Source organism: Cygnus olor, chromosome 20, assembly GCF_009769625.2.
Source record: "Cygnus olor isolate bCygOlo1 chromosome 20, bCygOlo1.pri.v2, whole genome shotgun sequence".
Lineage (NCBI taxonomy): Eukaryota > Metazoa > Chordata > Aves > Anseriformes > Anatidae > Cygnus > Cygnus olor.
In genome coordinates, this window is record NC_049188.1 from 3144573 (window position 1) to 3167111 (window position 22539).

The 22539-nt window shown below is 49.1% G+C and overlaps 1 protein-coding gene across 2 annotated transcripts in view; it reads left to right on the forward strand.

Annotated features, from left to right (window-relative positions):
• CASTOR2 (cytosolic arginine sensor for mTORC1 subunit 2) overlaps positions 1 to 16733 on the forward strand; it is a 120548-nt gene extending 103815 nt beyond the window's left edge. For both annotated transcript variants that reach the window (XM_040532116.1, XM_040532118.1), the window contains 7 exons: positions 4560 to 4753; positions 5538 to 5670; positions 6975 to 7098; positions 7704 to 7814; positions 9213 to 9295; positions 10237 to 10331; positions 14564 to 16733. In XM_040532116.1, the coding sequence (XP_040388050.1) occupies positions 4560 to 4753; positions 5538 to 5670; positions 6975 to 7098; positions 7704 to 7814; positions 9213 to 9295; positions 10237 to 10331; positions 14564 to 14629 (806 nt within the window). In that variant the 3' untranslated portion in view covers positions 14630 to 16733. The remainder of the gene's footprint in view (positions 1 to 4559; positions 4754 to 5537; positions 5671 to 6974; positions 7099 to 7703; positions 7815 to 9212; positions 9296 to 10236; positions 10332 to 14563) is intronic.
• The last annotated feature ends 5806 nt before the right edge of the window (positions 16734 to 22539 follow it).

Here is a 22539-nt window from a genome sequence, read left to right on the forward strand (position 1 = left end):
TGCGTGACAAAGCTGATCGAGAAGTCAGAGAGATGCCCGGGCTTTGGATCAGGCTTTACGACCCGAGATAATCCCTCGCTTCATTATAAGATAGGATTTTAAAACTGCGGAGCAATGGACAGCTTCCACTGGGCAGCGGGAAGAGAACCTTTTAATAAACATAAAAGTCATATTAAAAATATATGTACATAAACTGTGCTGCCACATAGAGGCATGGGTGACAGCTCTCCCAATTTATCATGAATTTTGCAGTTGGCAGCACTTTTATTTTTAATGCCTGACCATTGGAGTCCTACTATTGCAGGAGCTTTTTCCTTTTATCTTTTTAATGCAAGCAGGACTCTAGCTGTCATTTTTGCAGAGGGAGGCTATAAAAGGTGAAATAAGTACAGTGTAAGGGATCTAAAGCCAGAAGGCTGCTAAAAAAAAAAAAAGGCACAGTAATTTTTAATTTCATTATTTTTCAACATTCAGAGTTGGCCATGGCTGAAAACATAAGCCCTATAATGATGAATTGAATGAGCAATTGTTTCACCCAGAGTACTCTGCTATAATGCGAAAATTTTTGTACCGAGTGAAGAAGGTAGGTGCTTAGGAAATGATCCAACGTATCACACCAAAGAAACAAACCAGCTTAGCACCTTCATTTCCCTCCAAGCACCACAATAAATCCATCATATATCTATGGTTTCATTTGAAAGCTAATAGGTGTCCTCAAGTGCGTATCTGATTGCTGTTAAGTTGGAACAAACTCTGCAGGAAATGGGGAGGTGCATTTGCACTGTGGAACCCTTCATTTTCCAGTTACTGTCGTGGCCCCTTAATTTAAGCCCTTTGAGTAAATTGAATCCATTTAAATGAGGTGCAGGAAGACGAGTTCTGGTGGTGATGTGCTTTCAGAGCATTTTGCCCATTTTCCGGCAGGAGGGCTCTCCCAGCTCTTTACGTCCTGCCCCACAGGGTGCACAAGGCTTAAGGGTCCCAGGAAACAGGACAGGAAAGCACAAAACATTGTTGTTCTCCCACAGCTGTAAGCAAGGATACTCCTTCCCTGCTTTCCCTACGAGCTGGAAGCTCATCATCCTGCCCGGCGTCCTCCCAAAGGTATTTTCAGAGTGCCACGGGGAGCCCGGCTCGCTGTGCTTACAGCATTTCCTAGTGCTCTGGAGGCAGCTGCTCAATCCTTGCTTGGGTCTCGGCCAAGGTTTGTTGTCCTCACTGGAAATGGTATTGATTATTTGTGCTCAGGAGCCAATTATGGCTGGTACGACACTAACCAGCTCGCGGCCCAGCGTGGCGTGTGCCACGGAGGCTGCTTTCCTTCAGCTGCGCCTGCCAAATGGGCCAGCGAGATTCTGGATGATCACAGCTTGCGTAGGTTGGTGGGGTTGGAAGCCAGCTAAGGTGGGTGAAATGGCAGCTGGAGTGTGTGACCTGCCAGTGGTGGTTGTGGTGGCAGGCAGAAAATAGTGACGATGGAGCCTACAGGAGCAGAACCGCTCCTGTGGGCCTTCTGGCAGCAGGCTTGTGAAGTGTTACACAGCCGAAACACCAAAACCAAAAGGCTTCGCTCCACATCAGGCTCCAAAACCCTGCTCGTAATTAACAGAGCTCAACCCTGACTTTGTAGAGGTCCTTCTCAGCCCCAGGTGAGGTGTCCCCTCTGGTCAGAAGCAGGAGTGATGAGCCAGCAGTGAGGGGATCTTGAGAGCCCGATGGAGGGATCTGTGCGCCGGTCCTGTATGGGGAATGCCTCGGTGCCAAAGCCACAGGGCATCAGGAGATGGGGGAGATGATGGAGGTGGTGGATTTGGTGAGTTGGGGCTGAATCATGGACAGTTCCTCGTTTTGCTCTTTATTTATTACCTTCATCTGCCTCACTGAGTCTGCGTGAATGTTCGTTTGGTGTTTTCAGCTCCCCTTATGCTTGGTGCCTTTAACAGCTTCCTGGGCAAAGCACCTTCCCACGTGGCTTATTCAGTGCTATTTAGATGAATTTGTTGAGCTTCTAGCCTGGGTTTGTTTCAATAAAGTTTGGGCTGTACCTTTCCATCTGGCTGCCTAGTGGGAACAGTGTCCAGAGGTGATGCTTTCAGTCACTATATAGCTTTTGCACAATTAATTGAATTATGAGAAGCAGGTTACTTAAACGAACAAAATGACCCTGTCACACTTCCCAGGGCCTGTTAAACCCATAAAAACAAACATGATCAACACTGCCCAGCAATTACAAATGCAACTGGCAAATTGGCCTCCCTGCCCCGTAATGAACAGGTCGACGAGGTCTTCTTGGGGCAGTCCTCCAGCACCACAGCTGCCGGAGGGAATTGCAGTAATGCCTCCGTCCACCGAGCAATGCTGCATCTGCCATCGCATCCCCAACCCAAAATAGCTTACTGGTATTTAACGGGCTGTAATCACGTCACCCATGCACAGCAGGAAAAATGAGCTGTGATCTCTTCTCGCTGCTGGTGGCAAATTGCTCGGAGAATTGGGCGTGCTGGGGACATGCCGGCTGTGGGTGGGACAGGCCATGGAGTGCAGGGACTGGGGCAACCACCCTGCCCGCTGCTTTGGGGGTGATTTTGCAGAGAGGAGAGGTGCCACTTGGCCCTGTGGTGGTTTAGATGCCTGCCTGCTTTAATGGCTCTGGGATGCGGGAAATGGAAGTGTAAATACTGATGACATGCAGGTGCCTTTCCTGCACTTGCCTGCTCCGTGGTGCCAGGGAGCAAATACATGTCCAAAGAAGGAACACATCTTTTTTCTTTTTTTTTTCTCTCCTTTTTATTTGTTTCTCAGGCAAGGAGTAGAGCTGGGAATAAAAGAAAAAAGGTGTCAGCTGCTTATTAGATCAGTAGCAGTTGTTTTGAGCCCTAGCTACTCCATGCCAGTTGATGTAGTAAGCTTTGTTTTGGGGGTACCTTCCTGATGTGAAGAGCGATCTGATCACCAAATGGTATTTTGCTGCCATAATTTTCTGCAAGCAACTTGCAGTGGTCTCTCCGAGGTAACATGCTGTTGATTAATGCACAAACTTACCCAATCTCCCTGGTGCCCAGTTTTCATTCCGTGCAAGCTCTGATTATTCAGTAAAAAAGAAACATCGGCCTATGAAGCTAAACATCAAAATGCAAAAGCAGAACCCTCAGTGTCCCCACTGTTTGCAGTGTGTTTGCTCAGGGTTATTTTCATGCCACACACAACTGAGGTTATTGAGGAGGGCAAAATGAACAGTGTTTGTTATTCAGTTCTTTTTGGGTTTTCAGCACTATCCTTGTCTCAGAGCAACGGTGCCTGGGGATTCAGGGGGTGTGAGGTTATGAATTTATTACATGGTGTGTGGAGCTGTACAGAAACAGCTCCCAGAGGCCTCACTGAAGGAGAAGGAAAGGATACAGCATGGAGGAGCCAGGAGTGGGTGGATGGAGTAGGAGACGTGGGTACGGACATGGGGCAGTGTGCCTGTGGTGTTGAGGGTTGAGTGCAAGAGGAGCAGTACTGCAATTTATGTTTTCAGACTGCTGGGCTGCTCTAACCTCTAGCAAAGTGTGTAGCTTTCCGCTGGGACCTCCGTTGAGTCTTTGCTGGCTGAATCTGCATCTGAGGTCAAGTTCCTTAAGCCAAGGAGATTTAACTGGGATTATGCATTTGTGAGTCTGGCTCTGGCTCTGAACTGTTTGTTTCTGCAATTTGCCAAACCAAAATCCAAAGTCCAGACAATCTTAGAGAAGGTTATACCTTCATTCCAGAGTCCGTGTCTGGTTTTACAGGCAGTTAATACATTAAGGTTTCTTTAAAACAGTTAGAAATTTGTATTAAGTGGTTTAAGTACAAATTTTGAGCACCTTAATGACAATAGACTAGAAGCAAATGGAATGGAACTGGGGTTATTCTTAAAACGATTTCCTTTACCTCAGTGTGTTATCACCTTGTAATCTCTAGTGCGTGTGTTACACCATCCGTCCCTTAGAGCTGTGGGGTTCCTGGCTTCTGCATTAGAGATGGAGGCAGCAGACTGCAGATGCACAGGGGTCCTGCTCTGCACCTCCCACGCCTTGCCCTGGCACCCAGGCTCCTCCATCAACCTCCGTATCAAGTCCAGGAGGAAACAAAAAGGGTTTAGAGCACGAAAAGTAAATTGAAAAAAAAAAAAACGAAGAAGAAAGAAAAAGGGAGAAAAGCTTGAGTAAAGCAGCTGGAGAAATAGGGTGGTAGAGGAGACCGAAGTCAAAGACCTCAGGCTGTTTCCATGCGTGGATGTCAGCAGTGTGGGTCACCAGCATCCAAGCAAACAGCTGAGGCTCATGTAATGCCCTCTGTCATCCCTGGAAATCTGTGTGAATCCTGCAGTGAAGTTGGTGTGGTTGGTTTATCTAAGAAGCAGCACAGCACCAGGCTGTGAAGCAGTGTAGGGTGCCCAGGAGGCTGGCTGGATAAGTGGGCTCATCTCATTCCTTGCACTGAGGTCTATGCTAACCACGTACAAATCAGATAGTGGACATGGCTCTCTCTGCTGCTAAAACAAACCTCTGTCCTCCCCTTCTGTCTCTTTGCAGAGCTCCCGTCCTCAGAACACTTGAGCGTGGCCGATGCGACATGGCTTGCCCTCAACGTGGTGTCTGGTGGAGGTGGCTTCTCTGGCTCCCAGCCCATCGGTGTGACCAAAATTGCCAAGTCAGTAATAGCACCACTAGCTGACCAAAACATCTCAGTGTTCATGCTCTCCACCTATCAGACGGACTTCATCCTGGTAAGAGGACACGAGAGAACTGGGCAGGCACCTGCCACCAAATGAAAGTTCACTTGGGCAGAGTTTTATTGGCAACAAGTTGTTTGAGGAGCAGCAGGAACACCAAAGCCTGCTTTCCCCAGAGCTCTGTGCCATGCCGTTGGGCTCTCTGGCATCTCAGAAGCTTTTCCCATTCCCAAAAAGCCATGAGGCATTTGTTGGTATGGGTTATCTGGTCTCTAATGAGAGTGGTCCTTCCCTTACTGGAGGCACTGGCAGCATTTTCCACCTTCCCTCTGACTTTGGTTTTCTGCATTATAGGAACATATTTGCTGTCAGGTTGCCTGGTGATGGACAAGAGGCTCCGAAGTTGTTTTGGAGATGAGCAGACTCTGCCTCACATGTGTGCATGTGTGTGCACGCACACAGGGCACAACCACATAAGATCTGTTTCCTTAGGGAACAAGGCTGAAGAACAAGCAGCGCTAAATTCTTGAAGGGATGCTGGAAAAGAGGTGAAACATCTCCCTCTTAGTCACTGCAAGCTGCTTCAAGCTTGTAGAATTCCACAGGCTTTTCACAGACCTGAACACCATGGTGTTTAATCCTACTGATATTTGCAGTAAAAGCACCAAAAATGCTTCCCTAGACACAGATCTAGATGGCAATTATCCTGATGCACCTTCTGGCTCAAACCAGAATGATGTGTCCACACTTCTGTGCCCTGAGAGTGCGTAGCCTCCACTGCAGCACGCTCTCATTTCTGGTGCATGCCATCACAAGCTAACCCTGTTGTCACCTTCAGGTACGTGAGCGAGACCTGCCCTTCGTCATGCACACGCTGGCTGCCGAGTTCACCATCCTCAGGGTAGTGAACGGGGAGACGGTGGCTGCCGATGACCTTGGGATAACAAATGGATTTGTCAAACCAAAACTGGGTAAGGACCAGCGCAGGCCCAACCTGCTGGGGAGTTTGTCTCTGTGGGGGTGAGGAGTCTGCCTCCTAGCTGCCTTCAGCGTTTTGGCGGATGGTTATCCTGTTGTAAGGTAATAAACCATCTTAACACATGCCTGAATCTATCCCAGTTTGACCAAGGATTTGAGTAGGTGCTTAACTTTCTGAGCAATGCTGATGAGCTTTGCTGAATTTGAGGCTTTTAATGCTAGTTTAATGTCTCTAGAGGAGACATGCCTCTTGTAGGACAGAAGGTTAAAACAATTCATTTCAGTTGCAAAAATGACATTGTCTGTAGCCCATACTTCATGTTTTAACATTTCAAAGGAAAACAGCTTATATAGAGGCTTGTTTATGCACTGGAGCAGTTGGTACATAGAGAATGTTGTTGTTCAACTTTCGCACTTCAGTACCGCTCAGGATCAAGGCCAGAGTGAGCCCTAGGCCGTACAAAACGTTGGGATGTTTCCAGTGTACAGGAACAAGCATCAAGCAAAGGGCACAATCAGGAAAAGGAACTCCTTAAATACATATGTCTACATACACACCTGTGTGCAGTTTTATGCCCACAACCAAACAAAGCAGGGATCATTTATTTTGACGTGCCACTCAGCCTCATCACTCGAAAGCTGTAGATCATCTTCTTAAGAAAATGAGCCTTATACAAAAAGCATGAAGGAAGGGCACAGTGAACAGCATGCACAGGTGTGCAATTTGCTGTTTTGCTGTGTTTAACAGTTTAATGTCTAACTACTGGCTGCCCCGTAGCCACTGGCTGCAAGTGTGTTTGCCAAGCTGCTGCGTGTCAGCTGGTTTTTAATTTTTGTCAGTGTTACAGCAAAATAGGCCTTGAGAAAGGAGGGAAAAGAGGGTGTACTGCCAGCAATCACAGCCAGAGAAATGTCCTCCATAGTCCTTTTGAATGGTGGAAGCCTGAATTTATTTCTGCTGTACAGTTTATCTTGCCACCTTTAGCTGCCCCTGGTCTCCTGTGAGTGTACTCCAGTGGCCTGAAAGCCCCTCTGAGCTGACTTGTGCTCCATGCAGGGCAGAGTACTTGGGATGCCCTCAGCCCACACCTCAGGGAGGATGCTGCAAGAGGAGGTTGTCCCCAGGCTCCTTGGTCTCTGTCTGAGAGCCCGCAGGGCTTCAGTAATGAGAAAGTTTCTGCTTTTACCTTGAAAACACTGCCAGTTTTCTCTGTGTGTGCATGGATAATGTCTTGTGGGATGTGAGCCTGCTGCAGGTGTGGCTTCATAGCTGTGTGTGTCTGTGTGTCTTTTCCAGTTCAGAGGCCTGTCATTCATCCCCTTTCCAGTCCGAGTAATATGTTCTGCGTCACCAGCCTGGATCCAGATACCCTTCCCACTGTTGCTACACTCCTAATGGATGTCATGTTTTACTCCAATGGGTAGGTCGTGGCAGGGAGACAGGCTCCCCAGGGAGGTATGGGTGGTGTGCAGAGACACAAATTTACATTGCTCCTCTGGGATGCTTTGGGATCTGCTTACGCTGTTTTGGTGTCTTGCATTTAGGGAGAGAGAGGAGGGAGGTTTTACAGGCTCAGGAGGGTTGTCCTGACAGGTGGAAGGCGAGCAGGAGATTGAGGTTGCCCAAAGACTTTGGCTTTTTTTTTTTTTTTTTGGCTTTGCAAAGGTGAGTGTTTTCAGACTTAAGCTAAGAGTAGCAACCTGATCCATGTGCTGCAAATCCATATGGATCCCAAGGGTATACGGCTGGTTATGCTGCACCCTTCTGGTGCCTGCAGCTCCTGGCCCACTGCTCTCCTGCAGGAGGGGCTTGTGGCAGGGGTGGGAGAGTTTTGTCAGTTGCGGGGACTGGCATTTTTTCCCCTGCAAAATCAAAAGAATGAAAAGCAGTGTGATGTGTCAGTACTCACTGTCATTTCCCTAAGTCAGTGTATGAACATCTCTGGTTTCAGTGGCTGTATCTACTTTAAAAGCCTTCCTGTGCTCTTCTAGCCACAGCTAATGTTGTTCTTTTCTGTGTGTTCAGAGTAAAAGACTCAGTGGTCGGCAACGAAGACTCGGGACACATTCGCTTTTTCTCCTTTTCTCTCATTGAGGGTTACATCTCCTTGGTCATGGATGTCCAGACACAGCAGAGGTGAGCTTTGGTCTTAGGGTCTCCTGAGCTCCCAAAAAACACCTGTGATGTTCTTAAAGGAGCAGGAAGTCGTTTAAGCTCCTACATGTTAATTCTGGGGAGCCTCATTGTGTGGCTGTCACATGCCTGTGCATCCTGTCACTTTACTGAGTGCAGTCTGGCATGTTGATCCAGGTCCAGAATTTTGGCCTTGTCTGTCCAAGCCCTTGGTGAAGTAACAAGCCAGTGTAATGTAGGATCCCAAGAGCTGTCTCACTTTCGAAAGAGGGACACTGGAGCAAAGTGGTTTTGACATTTTTATTCCATTGTTCATTACTTGTAATTTTAAGAGCAAAAACCAAAAAAATCTGGTGTATGTGGTTGAAGATTTACTGCCAAAAACTGAGAGTGGGGTGGGGACTTCAGTGGCACTGTCCTCCCACTTCACTTTCACACATGGCTGGGCTTGGTGCAGAGTCTGGTTGTGATGATAATGTACTGAGTCATCCCTGTGCAGCGGGAGCCCATGGCTCGTTTGTCTGGCAAGGCAAAAAGTCAGCTAGGGAACGAATATCAGCCTGTTTGTGTGTGTGTACTTCTGCAGCTCCACGTCACAGGAGTCTCTGAGGTCTAGAGGCTAGACAGCATGCTGCACTGAGATGTGATGCATAGGTTTGCTTTTGACACACAGTGCAGTGCTTGGTTTGATTCTTGCCTGCCCTAGGGACTTGTTTTGCAAACTATTAATTGCCCTCTTGAAAGTTTCTTCGACCTTAATTGGGGTAAACCTCTGTCTGCCTTCAAGAGAGGCCTGAGGCTTGGAGCAGCAGCCTGGTGCTTGGGGAACCGGGGTGGCCAGTTCCTTCTCTGTCACGCACCGCCTGCTTGACCTCGGGCAAGTCACGTAGCCACCAACCAGCCTTCTTTCCTCACTACAGAACTGGGATCTTTGCAGGGCTCTCAGGGGCCTCCCAGGGATGGTATGGAAAAAAGCACTGGTGATGCTCAGACACAAAAACATTGGGCACTGTCACATACCAAAGAGAGTGTGTCTAGAAGCATCTGCCACCTCTAGGTGCTTCAAAACACAGCTCAAGTCAAGCATTTGTATTAAAAGTCTTAAGGTTTTTAAAGCTGGGGCATGGCCTGTTGCTTAGGATTTTTTTTTCTGTGCCTCACTGAGTGCCTGTGCACACTTCCAGCATCAGATGCTTATTTAGTGTAGGACATCTGGAGGGGCAGGCAGGTGCACCTGTGCCGTTTGCCCTGACTTTTCTCAGTTTCACCGAGCTGCTGCTGCTGCTGCTATTGCTGGCTTCAAGCAGGGAAGGGATACAGGAACAGCAGCATACCCGCAGGCAGAATCCGGCACACCGCTGTGTTTTAATTGCCGCATTTGGTGTTCCTTTTCTTTTGCAGATTTCCTAATAATTTGTTGTTTACAAGTGCATCTGGCGAACTCTGGAAGATGGTGCGGATTGGTGGGCAGCCTCTTGGCTTCGGTAGGTAAACATTTGGGGGATCAGTTGGTGCACAGGTAGTCACTTGCCTCAGGGCCTTCAAAGGTGATGGAAAAATCCATCTGACTGAGGCTTTTTGAGAGCCAGCAGCTTAACTTGACTTTGCAAGCTGAGGTTTTCAAATAGGTAGAGCCTGACTCCTACCTGATAAGTCAGACTTCCAGGTATACTATTGAAAGTGCTACCTGCTTGACAGCTCCATCTAAATTACATTCATCTGCTGGTCTTTGGAGGTAGATACAGCTAGGTCTGTTTAAAAATTAAAAATGGACAAAAAGGCAGCATGGGAACGCATTGTAGGTACTGAAAGCAGCAGTCAGAAAGCACTGTTGTAGTCCAGTGCAATCCTTGGAAAACTCTGGGGCCTTAGGTTGAGTATTGAGTTATAGCAGCCCAAGCAAGGGTCTTGTTCACAGGCCTGTTTCACTTCCAGTGCTGCAAACGTTTTCTCTACTGAAAAGAGTATTGGGCCTAAGTAGCACAGAGCAAATACCTCACATCTGCAGAAGTATTCGTGTTATTTTCATGTCTCCTGCAATTATAAAGGAGTCCAATCTGAGTTCTGCAATAAAGACATGATAGTCAGAAAACACTGGGGCTCCATCCCATAGTTTCTGTAACAGTTCCAAAATACAGGCTTCAAGAAAACTTCTGAAAATTTCTTTTTTTTTTTTTTTTGGTACTATTTAGTACTTTCTTCTACACCAGACAAAAAAAATGATGCAAGAAGGAAATTTTCATGCACCTTCTTTTAATGCACCTCAGAGGCAAAATATGTAGAAATGGCCCAGCATATTTAATTGATAGAGCCTGCCAGTCCCCTAAGTATGCAATATTTTAATATGTTAGCTTAGAATCCACTTGAGGTGTTTAATTTGTATCAGTGAAATGAACAATCATTCATTTTTTTATCTCCCCTACAGATGAATGTGGAATTGTCGCTCAGATTTCTGAGCCTTTGGCCGCGGCCGACATCCCAGCCTACTACATCAGTACTTTTAAGTTTGATCACGCGTTGGTGAGTCTTAAGGAAGCATCTTTGGGGTAAGGGAGGTCTTTTGGTCTTTTTCCGTGGGAGAAAAACCACGAAGAGAATAACATTTCCCGTCCGGAGAACTCATTGAGGGGCCTTTTCTGTGATGCAGCGGCCCTGTGTCACAGGCTCCTGAACCAAGCTCAGCCCTACTCCAAGGTAAAACCTCATTAGGGATTGTCATTCTTGGAGAATCATGGAGACTTCGTGATCTTCCCAGTCTCTTCCAGTGCATCACTGTCCTTTGTTAGAAACAGCCACCGACCCACTCCATTTTCCTGCAGTCATGGTCAGAGGCTGCAGACTCTCTGGAGCATGGTGCATTTGTGGGGGAACCGTCCTGCACCAACAGCACCCTGCTGCCTTCATCTCGTGGTGCCTGCATGGCCCTAACCTCTGCGGTTTGAGATCTGTCTGTGAGTCAGAGTTAGCTCTGCTCTTCCTGCTCTGTCCTCCTGGTGTAGACCTTTCGTAGGGAGTAATAATTGGCAGCCGGGCAAGGGCAGGTGATTTTGAGGACGTGTTTTTGTGAGCATCTGTAGCAGTTGCAGTGCAGGCATTGTCTTGTCGTTCGTGTGGGGCTCTGGCTCTCTTCTCTTTTATATCAGCAGATACTTTACCTTTTAGGCATTGGGCCTACCTCTGCTCCTTCCTTCGGCTTTATAGGACACCCTCAAAAATGAGGAATTTCCCTGAAAAGGGAAGATTGCTACACCTGTGCCTGCGAACAGGATGGCATTTCACTTGGAGCCTGTTCCTCAAGTATTTAGGGAGGGAGTCAGTAGCCTATGCACTAACAAAACTAACAAAACTCTGCTGTTTTGTGCTTTTTGTTTTCTTAAATATGCCCTTTATTGCATTATACTTCTCCTTTTATCAGTGTAAATTCACTGTCCAGGTCCTACTTTTGACCTGTAGAAGCTCCAAGGAGTTCAAGGGGTTTTTTTTGCACTGTTTTTCCTTCAGCTAATTACTTTGGTTTTTCACAGCTGGCACGAACCATTTGCAGCCCGTAGGTCATATGTGTAAAGAGTAAAAGGTAAATATTATTCTAGATAGCAAAGGTCAGAGTGTTATATATGCTTGTCTTATTTTCTTGAATATTAACTGTGCTGATAAGATAAGCTAATAAAACACCATTTTAAAATCAATACTGTTAGCTTTGCCTCACATTCCTACCTGTTGTTGTGGCCACAGGAGCATGCTTTCTGTGCAGGGCACAGGGTGCACAGTGCTTCTAATTGTCAAGCGATATCTGGAGAGCTAAACCCTGCTGCTGAAAATAGATTTTTCACTTAAAACTTGTGCCATACAATTGTGATGACTCTGCAGCAGCTCCGCCTTTTAAAAGCATCTCTCCCTGCTGCATCCAAGCCCAGCAGCTCCCTGCCTCTGAGCAGCTGACAAGGTGTTAATTTTGGCCGTGCATTAAGGTCTTGCAGATATCCCTTCCTCAAATCAGTATTTTATCCTTTTTCTTGCTACTTGTTGATTTTTTTCTTACAGTTTTAAAAGCCTTTTCATCTGGATGGTGCTATTCTAGCTGTCAAAACCTTTCACCAAAACATGTTGGATGCTGGTGTATTTCAAGCCCTCCTTTGCTTGACTTTGCTCAAGAAGCAGTGGCTGGGCTGTGTGCTTTCTGGCTCTAGGCTGGTTTGGTTAGCCAAGAACCTCACCTAGATTCTGGCATGCTTTCCCTAACTTTAAACTATTTTTTTTGCTACGCAAACACCTTGACTTCTAGTGGCATTTCTCAAGGTCTAAGAGCATCCTGAATCCTTTCTCTGCATCCTCTCTTTCTTTATTTAAGGTCATTCAGTATTTGCTGTCAACAATTTAGAGTGCTTTATAAAAAAATGTTGTTCCCCTAGACCTGATCTTTATCCTCCTGTCCATCTTAAGGTGTTTTTTGTTGCTTATTTTTTTATTTGACCTGGCTGTTAATACTTAGGTCTCCCTGCATTGCTGGAGCAGTAGAAGTGTGCTCTGGAAACCAGGAGCTGTGCTTCAGAAGAGGTCCCTTTGGGCTGGAGAGAGCTATGGTTTCCAGCTCCCTCTAGGGTATGTCTAGAGAGAGCAAGTGAGAAGGGTCCCTTTTAGCTTTTCCAGGTGCTCTGCTCTCATTGCCTCATGCTGGGAGGTGTCTTGCTCTTCACCAGCATTTTGCATCCGATGAGGCTGAAGCAATGTCTGGGAGGTAGTTTAGAGCTTTGCTCTGCCTTTCGTGGATGCTTTGATCTGCCCTCTGGCTGACAAGTGAACGTGCTACACCAGTTGCCCTGGTTTAGGGATCTCTTCTAAGGGGCAGAGAGGGGTAGGACTTCTCCACTGGTGGCAAACCAGGATGTTTGCCTACAAATCAAAACTGTTTGCACATCTGTCCTGGAGAAAATCAAGCCGAAACCTTCGTGGTATGATTGATATTTCCTTGACATTAAGGGCGTCAAGCATTTTGCAGTGAGTGAAGGTTCAGCCTGCTGAGTTTAATTAAACAAGGAGGTGCAGGTCAAAGCCAGCTCTGCTTCCTGCTGCTTCTGTACTGCCCTAAAGGAGCACATGGAGAGATCCTGATCCTCTGCTGGGTCTGGCTAAGGAAATGTGTTCTGCAAACTCGGTTCCTGTGTCTTTTCTCATTATCTTCTGGAGAAGCAAAGAGCCACACAGCATCTCCCACTGCAGTATTCAATGTACAGGGGAAAAAAATGAAAGAGAAGCAGAGGAGAGTCCTGTCTCATAGTCCTATTTCATGCGGTGGATGTTTGCTGGAGTTTTCTTCCAAACCCAGAAAAAATAGCTATATGGTTGTTTTAAGATTATTTTCTTCCTTTCCCAGCTGACCTTCGTTCACACATCATCAGAGTTAGCAGCTCATGTTCCATCTTCCCACTGGAAAATTGAATGCTTTTCTTGTTATTTCTCATGGCTTTTTATTTTTTTTTAATTTTTCTCAGTTTTGTTAAAAGCCCTGCAGAAAATCACAGCCCAGTTTTATTTCCACTGTCTGAGCTCTGAAGGGTCTCCAATGAATCCAGGTATTGTGCTCCTGGCCAAGGACTCAAATACCTCACAGACGAAGCAGTCCCTTCTTCAACTTACTTAACGTGAATTATTTTGGCTTCTTGCAGCAGCTCACAGATAATTTATTTTTCCCTCAGTCCCCTCTCCACTTTCCAGGAGCTGTTAGCTGCCTGTCCCCTGAGTGTCATCCGTGGTTTATGTAACGGTCAGACGCCTCTTTTCTGTCTCACGTAACTTTACTTGTGATATTCTTTTCTACTGATGACAATCACTCCAAGATCTTTTGCATCTTCTGTTACAAGGGATTCTTCCTGCACCAAGTGTGAACAGACACCCACTAATAATATTGTGTGTGGACTTCTGTGGTTAAGTTTCATCACAAGATCGGAGTAAGAACTCTCAGGTGCTGTGCTGCACCATCTGGGACCCCCACCACAAACAGATGGGCAGGCCTCTTCTTCTTTGGACAAACGGTCCCTTCATCACCTGATGTGGTCTCCCCACCCACGCTCATGTATCCCAAACCTGTAGGATGCCCTGGAGAGCCTCATGGGCTCTCAGGCAGGTATATAAATCCATCAGGCAGGCACCATGTGCGAGTGAGCTCCCGGCATACACACGCATAAAGCAAGTCTCCGGGATAAATGAGCCACGAGGGCTCGGAGCTTTACCCCTTTCCTCCCACCTGTGAAATCCATACACGGAATTGCAAGGTTTGAGGTGGTTTTGGGGCAGAAAGTGGCTCTCCTGAGCCAGACCCAATGCTGGAGCAGTGGCAGCACCAAAGGTGGTGGTGTGTTTTCTGCAGTCCTGGGTGGGGAGCAGCTGCTCACCCTCCTGCCAGGGGCAGCATTGCTCGCCCCAGCATGGTGCTTTGCCAACAACAGCAAGGGAAGAGAGGGGAGAGGGAGAAGAGAAGGCAAGGAAAGGCCCAAAACTGTCGTCTCCCCACCAGCAGACAGCAAATAGCCAGCTCTCACTTGAAAAACTTGCTCCTACGGGAGCTACACATCAGCACTTTCGCGCCGGAGGGTGTCTCTTGTAGACGAAGCCCTTTCTCAGTGGAGCTCAGGTGTCCAGCATCCCACCTGGCACCCTGGGGCTCTTCTGGCTTTGTCTCCTGCCTCTCTCTTCCTTATCATCCGACCCTGGCTTTTGCTAGAGCCTGACCTTTCTCTTTTTCTGTTTTCTTGCAGGTACCTGAAGAAAATATAAACGGTGTGGTCAATGCACTCCAAGTCAGTCAAGCTGAAAAGCATTAGAAATCTTCTGAGCTGGTTCCAGATGCTTTTTATTATTATTATTATTATTATTATTATTATTCTTTTTTTCTCACAGTATTTCTCGAAAAAAATCTGATTCCAGAGAGTGACATGAAAAGAGACTGTGGAAAGTTGAGCAGAAACAGCTCCAATAAGCCTTTGTTTTAATTATTATTATTATTATTATTATTGTTATTTTATTGAATTTCTTTATGAATGAGGGGCAGGAGGAAAGGGAGTTCAGACAGTTTCCTGAGGCCCAGCCCCAAGGCAAAGGGCGACCTTTGGCGGTGTGGAAGGAGCGCCCCGGGGACACCGGTGTCTCCCTGAAATGTGGCGGCACGGCTGCGGGCGCTCTGCCAAGGGCTTGGTGGCACGGCCAGAGCAGAGGGGCCATAAACACTACGAAATATGGAATTAAACGGAAAAGACGTCGCATAGTGCTGGCTTGTCTCCTCACATCAGCCTTTCTCTGAGGACCGTCTGTCGTTGCATATGTTGAGATAGGATGGGGACTGGGTTCTGTTTCCCCTGACAAAACTCTTTGGCGTTGGAAAAGGGGAGAGTATCCTGTTGTCTGAGTTGTCCCCTTCTTTCCTTTCTCCTCGCAGTCAAAGCCTGGCTGCCTGGAGTAAGCCCGGGGTGGACATGTTGCTCTGGCCTGCCTCCCAGGTGGTGCCACCACCTCTTTGTCTGCTTCGAAACCCGGCCATTCTAGTTCAGTTTTCCCCAGCCACCCTCGGTGTCCTCCCAGTGTGTCCCCTGTGCTGGGGCAGCTGTTGTCCCCTCACCCCACGTCACAGCTGTCCCCTTGTCCCCCAGGGCCAGAAGAGGAGGAGGGAGGCTTCTCTTCTCACATCCCCTCCGTTCCTTTCCCATCCTATTTTTGGACATTCATGGGGGCATGAAGCATTGCCCAGGGCCCCTCAGTAGCTGCTCCTCCCCTACCCCGCACAGCCTGGGCCATCTTGTCCAAGACCCACAGCAGGTTGTCCCCTGCAGGGCCAGGAGGGTGCCCAAACCCTGCCAGGACCCTTCGGTGGGTTTTATCAGCTCGTTCATCACCAGGGTGGAAATTGCTGCTGCCTGGGGACTCGATTCCCAGGGTCTTTCCATTGGGTTCAGGCCTTTGAAAGCCACACGGTGCTGAACGCTCCTGAAAAGCAAGGTGTTTTGTCTGGCCCCGCCACAGGCAGGTGACATGGCTCTTCCCCTGGGGCATGTTTGTGTCTGCCTCATGTCACAGCTACAAGGTGGCAGGGCCAAAGTGCTGAGGTGCCACGGGGGACAGCGGTGACCAGCACCGGGAGAGCAAATGGCACCCCGAGCAGAGAGAGGGGAGGCCACCTGCAGGCCTCTGCTTCTACAGCAAGGAGCCCGAGTATTTCTTGTGTTCCTGGGCTTCTTCCTGTCTTTGACATGAAGAAGTAGCAGTCTCAGAGTTTTAATGAGGACTTACTGAAGAGACAGCCTCTAGCATGGATTTCGTGAGGCTGCATCTCGCAGGGTTTTGCATTAAGCTGCAGGCAGTACGCAAGCTCTTGGGATTGCGCTGTGGGCATGGTTTGTGTTGGTGTGTAGGACAAGCAGCCAGGTTTATAGCAGGGTGCAGGACATGCAGGCGCTCACCCTGGCGTACGGCTCACTGGTTAGTTCCCCCTTCGTGGCATTGGAGGGCTGAGATACATTTGAGTTATATTTGTGCTTTCTGGTGCTGCTGGACCCAGACATTGAGCTTCAAATCCCTTTGTTTTCTGATCAGTGTGGTGTTGTGTGGCAGCTGGGCAGGGAATCGGAGCATCCACAAACAGAATCATGGGTAACTTTTATTTCTAGGCCCCAACTGCATTAAAGCATCCCGGCTGAGGAGCACTTGGGCACGTTTAATGCTTTACCCAGCAGTGTGTTTCGCTGTTCCGTTACATGGGTTTTCAGAGTTGCCGTGTGATACCTAACATTCACTCCAGAGTTCTGGACTAAAGGTATATTCCCGGTGTGGCACCATGGATGTTTGCTCAGAACGATGCTTCGGTTTCCTGCCACATGCCGTGAGGATGCTGGCACAGGCCGTGTGGTGCAATATTAGAAAACAAAAACAAAAACAGAGATGTTTTACGTGAGTCTGCGTGGCGTCAGCAGCCGTGAGCTGTGCTGAAGGTTGCAGTGGGGTGCTCAGTAGCTTTTCACCACATAAAACATTGAAGGGTTTCTCCTTGGGGTGGCAGGTTGTTTGTGGGGTCATGCAGTTGTTCTGAAGATGGAAGCCAGAACATCGCTGCTTGGTCTGCAGCTCTGGAAAGCCACCCGAGCTTTCTGGTCAGCCAAGTTGAGCCTGAGCTTTCCCTGCGTGTAAGGACAGTGCCAGGGGGACAGGTCCTGTGTGCACTCCTGGGCTCTGCCAGCCACTGAAAAAATGGGCATTTGGCCCCTTTGTGCATCAGAGAGCGGCGTGCGTTGGCCTCCCCGTGTGCCACTGCCGCTTGCTGAGGGCCGTGACATTAACACTAAGGGATTACTTGAAATGAGCAGCAGCTTTACTGAGCCTTAAGAGAAAGCAAAAAAATTTAGTTTTTATTTTATTTTTTAAAATTTTGCACTCAGGCTATTCTAGAGGGTGTTTTTTTTTCATTTACATTTTCCTCTTCTTTCCGTGAGGGAGTCAGCCTTAAATCTGTGAAATCTGTGGATGTCTCCGGGGTGCTTCAAAATGTCACAAAGCAGGTTGATGTCCCGCCCTGACAATGTCACAAGCTGGAAAACCCCTTGGGGGCCTTCCTGTGTCCACCGTCATCCTCGGACTCACATTTTTATTTCCTCTCTCTTTCTGTCTTGATAACCAAGTAGATGGTTCTAGGTGACGAGGGGCGATTCCCTCTGGTGCTCCCTGCCTCACTGCGGTGCTGGGAACGGGGCTGACCCTGCGTGTGGTTCAGATCAGCACCAACTTGGGATCTGGTATTACTTGTGAGAGTATTGATACGAGGGTAAGGCAAGACAGGGGCTGTGGGGGCTTTGTTAAAAAAAAATAATAATATCACATTTAATGAGCACACTTAATGAGTTCAAAGCAGTGGCTCTTCAAGCTGTCTGACAGCTCCTCCTCGCCAGCACTTTGGGGTGGGGGAAAATGGAAGGGTCTTTTTCTTTTGTAATGCCTTACGATACTCATGTCTCTGTGCATCCCTGGCATTGTGATGGTTCTTTGCCACTCTGGATAAAAGGAAGAAAATGTTCCCGTGGCACAGACTACGTCTGGGCATCTGCAGCGCTGAAAACCCAGGTTAGGTGCCAGCTGCCCGCGCTGTGTTCAAGCCCCGTGCTCATCATCTTGGAGTATTCTCTCTTTACGGCCATGGTTGCTGCTGATCAGGGACCCCTCAACCCCGCAGGACCGCCCCGTGCCCCCGGGGTTCCTCTCGGTGCACAAAACTTCACCGAACGGCACAATGCAAAGCGCATTTCCAGCCCTGCAAGGAGGGGTGGGCAGGGGAGGAGGAAGCAGCCCTCGCTCACCCTCCTTGCTTCTCCGAGGCCTTCGTTTCTTAGCAATTGAAACTTTTCTCATGCTGCGTGTTACTGCCTGGGGTTCTTTGTCTTTCTCCGCACGGTTAGATTTTGGCTGCAAGTTCCTTTCTACTGTGCAAGAGTGCGCGTATGTTCATAGAAGTGTGTAGTGTTTCTGTAGGAATAGTATGTCCCTGTTGTACACATGTAGAAATGCCTGTGTTTTATGTTCGTATGGCTGTATACTGTACATAGCATATATACTTGAGCAATATAGGTTAATATATACCACATGAGTATGTGTGTGTGTACTCTGGGCAGACGCAGTAAGTGCCGTATACACACATTTACTCAACATATATTTTTAATTCAAGTATATAGGCAATACAAATACTTAGTTATACTCTGGATTTCTTGACACGTTTCTAGCAAAGAGCAGCGGCAAAGCCCCCTCAGAGCAAGGCTGCGGCTCCTCCGCTTGCCGCAGGCGGGCAGAGCCCAACCCCGATGCGCAGCGCGGTGCAGCCGCAGCACTGGGTTTCCCTGCCTGCTTTGGAAACACCCGGTTCCTCTTCAGTTCAGTGCCTCAGGCACAAAGACTTCAGAAAAAAATGCTCCTTTTTGGTTTTTAGTTGCTGTCCTGAATGCGTCAGCATCTCCGTGTGGGGCTGCCCGTGCCTGTTCCGCAAATGCCTGGCTGATCTGGGGTTCCTGTTTTTCATCTAGAGGGCAGTTTGGGCAGAGGAGGTGTAGGTTTTGGTTGGTTGGTGGCCTGAAGGCAACCCATTGTCACTACGGATGTCTGGTATTTATTGGGTAGCTTGTGTTTGTTGACCTGAGGAGCTTTAAATTGGTGGGTTATTAACTCAGTGGGTTATTTTTTAATAGATGGACGTGGAGGAGGGTCTTCTCCCATTACGAGTAACAGAGACTGCCTGAACTCGGTAACTGGAAATGCGTGGGCTTTGCATCTCGTCATCAGCCTTCCCTGCTGGCCAGGAGTGCTTTGAGAAGGCTCTGTGTGGGAAAAGGCTCTCACCCCAACCATCGTCCCGCAGTCACACTGCACCAAATGCTTCCTGGCCGCTTGCCCTTCGGCTCCTCCAGGTCACTGTCCCATAACTGCACGCTTCAGCAGCCTTGTGCAGCTTTCTGTTTCTTCTTGGACACTGAAGTCAGTTTGGTTTGCAGGTGATGGAGTTTCGGTGCTCTGAGTGGCGTGCGATAATCCTTGCATGGGAGGCTTTAGTAGAAGCATTTGGATTTGGCTGGAGCAGACTGTGGCTCCTGCAGTGGGTGACATTAGCACTGAGACTGACTTACTGGCAACGCTGTTTATAAAGGGCATTCATCGTGTAAACGCCGTGCTGCTGCTTCCAAGCTAGCTTTGAACTCCAAGCTCAGTGTTACCAGCACCACGGGCATGGGTGGGGAACGCTGCTGGGGGGAGATGAACCGACCCTGGCCCCTAACACAGGTCTGTCAGTGTTGGACCCTTTCCCGTTACTGTCCTGCCTGCCCTGGGGCCACGTTCTTGGTCCAAGCTGACCCGCAGCAGCCCCAGGGCTGTTTCCCCGTGGGAGGATGGGAGGGGACGGCTGGGGCACCAACTGGTGCAAAGGGCATTTGTCATTTCCTTTGTACTTGAGCAAATATGAAGGTATGCGGTTTTGCTCGTTTGTTGTGAGCACAAAACCATTTTTCTTCTTTCTCCAATTTGAACCAAGCAGAGTTCCTTTCCCTGCCCAGCTCCCCTCTCATTCCCTGGGGGCACCTTCGTCCCGGTCCCAGCCACGGTGCCAGGGGCCCTCCCAAAGCCCCGGTCCTCAGAAATCCTCCAATGTGCAGCCTCTGCCTTGGGGAGAGCCTCTGCGGGTCCCTGCGTGCTCAGAGGCAGCAGATCCTTGGTGAAGGGTGCCGGGTCCCATGTCGGTGCTCCTTTCACACTGCTTCAATGTGAGCAGCTCCTGCCCTGTTGCTGGGTGATCGCCATTTTCTGATGGCGACATGGGAGGAGTTCTTGGTTCAGCCCGAGCCTGAGCAGCAGCTGCTAGCTCCTGAGCAAAAGTGTCTTGCTGCAGCATTCGGTGATGGACAAGAAATCGTTCCCTGATGAGGATTTCTTTTCTTCTGTTATTACTGCTGCTGTGGACATCTCCAGTAAGCAGCTTAAGGCATCTCACTTACCTGTTCCATCCTGACTGCAAATGCCGGACTGGATTAAACTTTTATTACCTGCTAGAGAGTAAAACCCAGTAAGCCTTTTGCCAAATAGTATTTACGTCGTACCATGCGTGCTGGGGTGTGTTTACATTGGCCGAGATGTGCAGATCTGCCTCGCAGACTTAGATACCTCCTCCCCACACATTCATCTGTCCGTCTGTCCATCCCCCCATGGGCTGTTCATGTTGGGGCCGACATTACCCTGTGGGCATTGTGGGGGCTCTGAGTCCAGGTGGAAACGCTCGGGGTGATTCTCCCAGCATGGGCTGGGGGACCCTGACTGTGAATCCTGAGTTCCTCTGCTGCCTTCAGCCCCTTTCCATCTCCCTGCTGCCTCCTTCACTTAATCTTCATTAAGCACAACTCGGTTTAAATACCAGCTCTAATTAGCACAGGGGAAGAAAAGTGTTTGCAATACAGCACAAGCACTGGAGGCTGCTCATGCTGCAGCTGCCCCTGCAGAAGCTCTGGTGAACGTGGAGCAATGCACAGACCCTGTTTTTGGCAGGGGAAATCAAATGAAGTATGTATCAAGCAAAGTGTATTGTAATTTTAGGGTGTGAATGTGCAGGGAAACATACCTCTTTGGAACACATATAGCCAAGAAGTCCCTCTCTTGGTCTCTCTAGACAGCACCAGCTATTTCTCCTGGTTGGGAAGCTAACTCCTATGCTGAGGGCTGGGACTGAAGGCTACCTTCAGACCACAAGTCATAGCCTTCCCCCACTCTGTAATCCCCTCTGTTTTCTAAATGACCTGGGGGTGGATTTGGGACTGGGGACGGACGGCGTGGCTGGGGTCAGCATGGCAGGGCTGTTGGTTTGAGAGCCCATGGGGTGCTGCAGGTCCCTCTCCAGTAGCTGTGCCAGTGCCCTCCCCACCCTGATGCCAAAATGTGGCTCTCTTCCTCCTTCATTTTGGGGCTCGATTGGTTTTCCCCCGGTGCAGATGTGGCAGAGGTGATGTCACTTGCATGGCGCATTTGGGAGGGAGTTGGAGTTGGGGCCCTGCTTCCCCCCACCTCCCTGCTGCCATCTCAGCGCCTCGAGGACCTGAACCCTTCTGCGATGGCAGTGATAAGCCTTTTCTTTTCCCCCCAAGGATTCCTGCCAGCTCTTTTGTGACTTGAAAAAAATTAATTTTCCGAGTACCCTGCCCTTTGTGGGAATGCCGCTGCTGTCCCAGCGCAGCTGCTGGCAGCAGGAGTGCTCCACTGGTGGGAGAAGGCGGCGAGCATTCACTGTGCAGAGCCGAAGGAAGAGGTGGGGAGCTGTGTTCTTAGGGCCTAGGAGAAAAACCCCACTGCCCTTCATTATCTCTTGTAATTAGTTTTGATGCCTGGCTTGTGATTGTTTTTGAATTGTTGAGATCAGCAAAGTGACCCAATGAGTTTTGCTACAGCTGCAAGGCTGCTGGGGGCAGGACACCTGGGTGGTGTCGCGGGGGAACAAGCGGTTCTGGTCTGTTCGGTCAGTCTTGGTGCTGGAGAACCCGCTGGGGTTTGAACAGCTCCTTTTGGGAGTGAACGTCTGTGGTTTCCCTCCTGGGGCACATGTGGTGCTGAGGCCAGCCCTGGTCCGCATTTGGAAACCCCAAAACCTTGCTGCTGCTGACACCCCAGTGCCAGCCCCGTGGCTGTGGGCAGTGGGGCTGTGAGGATGGCGTTAAGTGGGGCTGGGACAGGCAAGGGGTGGCCTGACAGGGATCTGCAGCAGGGCCCCGGTGTGGCTGCCCTGATTAAGCCTCTGGACAAGCCATCTGTCTCCTTCCACCTCCATTAGCCGTGCACCCGCCTGTTCTCCCCATGTTTTTTTCCCACTAAACCAGGGGGTGCGAGGCCCTCACTTGCTCCTGTTGCTTGTCTCCTGCTCTTAGGGCACCGTAATGCACCCAGGAGGGTTAATTTGGGGGATGGTGTTGAATGGAGGAACCTAATCATCCGCATCGGTGCTTAGGGACAGATTTTGGGTTGGTTCCCAGGGCTGACATGCACTGTGTTGTCAGCCCTGGGGTAATTCTGGGCTCACGCTGCAGCTGTGCCGCACCCGGCACCATCACACTGGATGGGCGCAGGTCAGCGGCCGTAGGGCACCGCCACCCCCTTGGTGTCTCACCTGGCTTCAGCAGCACTCAGCATCTCTCCCCCCGCTTCTTTCGGACTTGAGAAGCAGCCCGGATTTTCC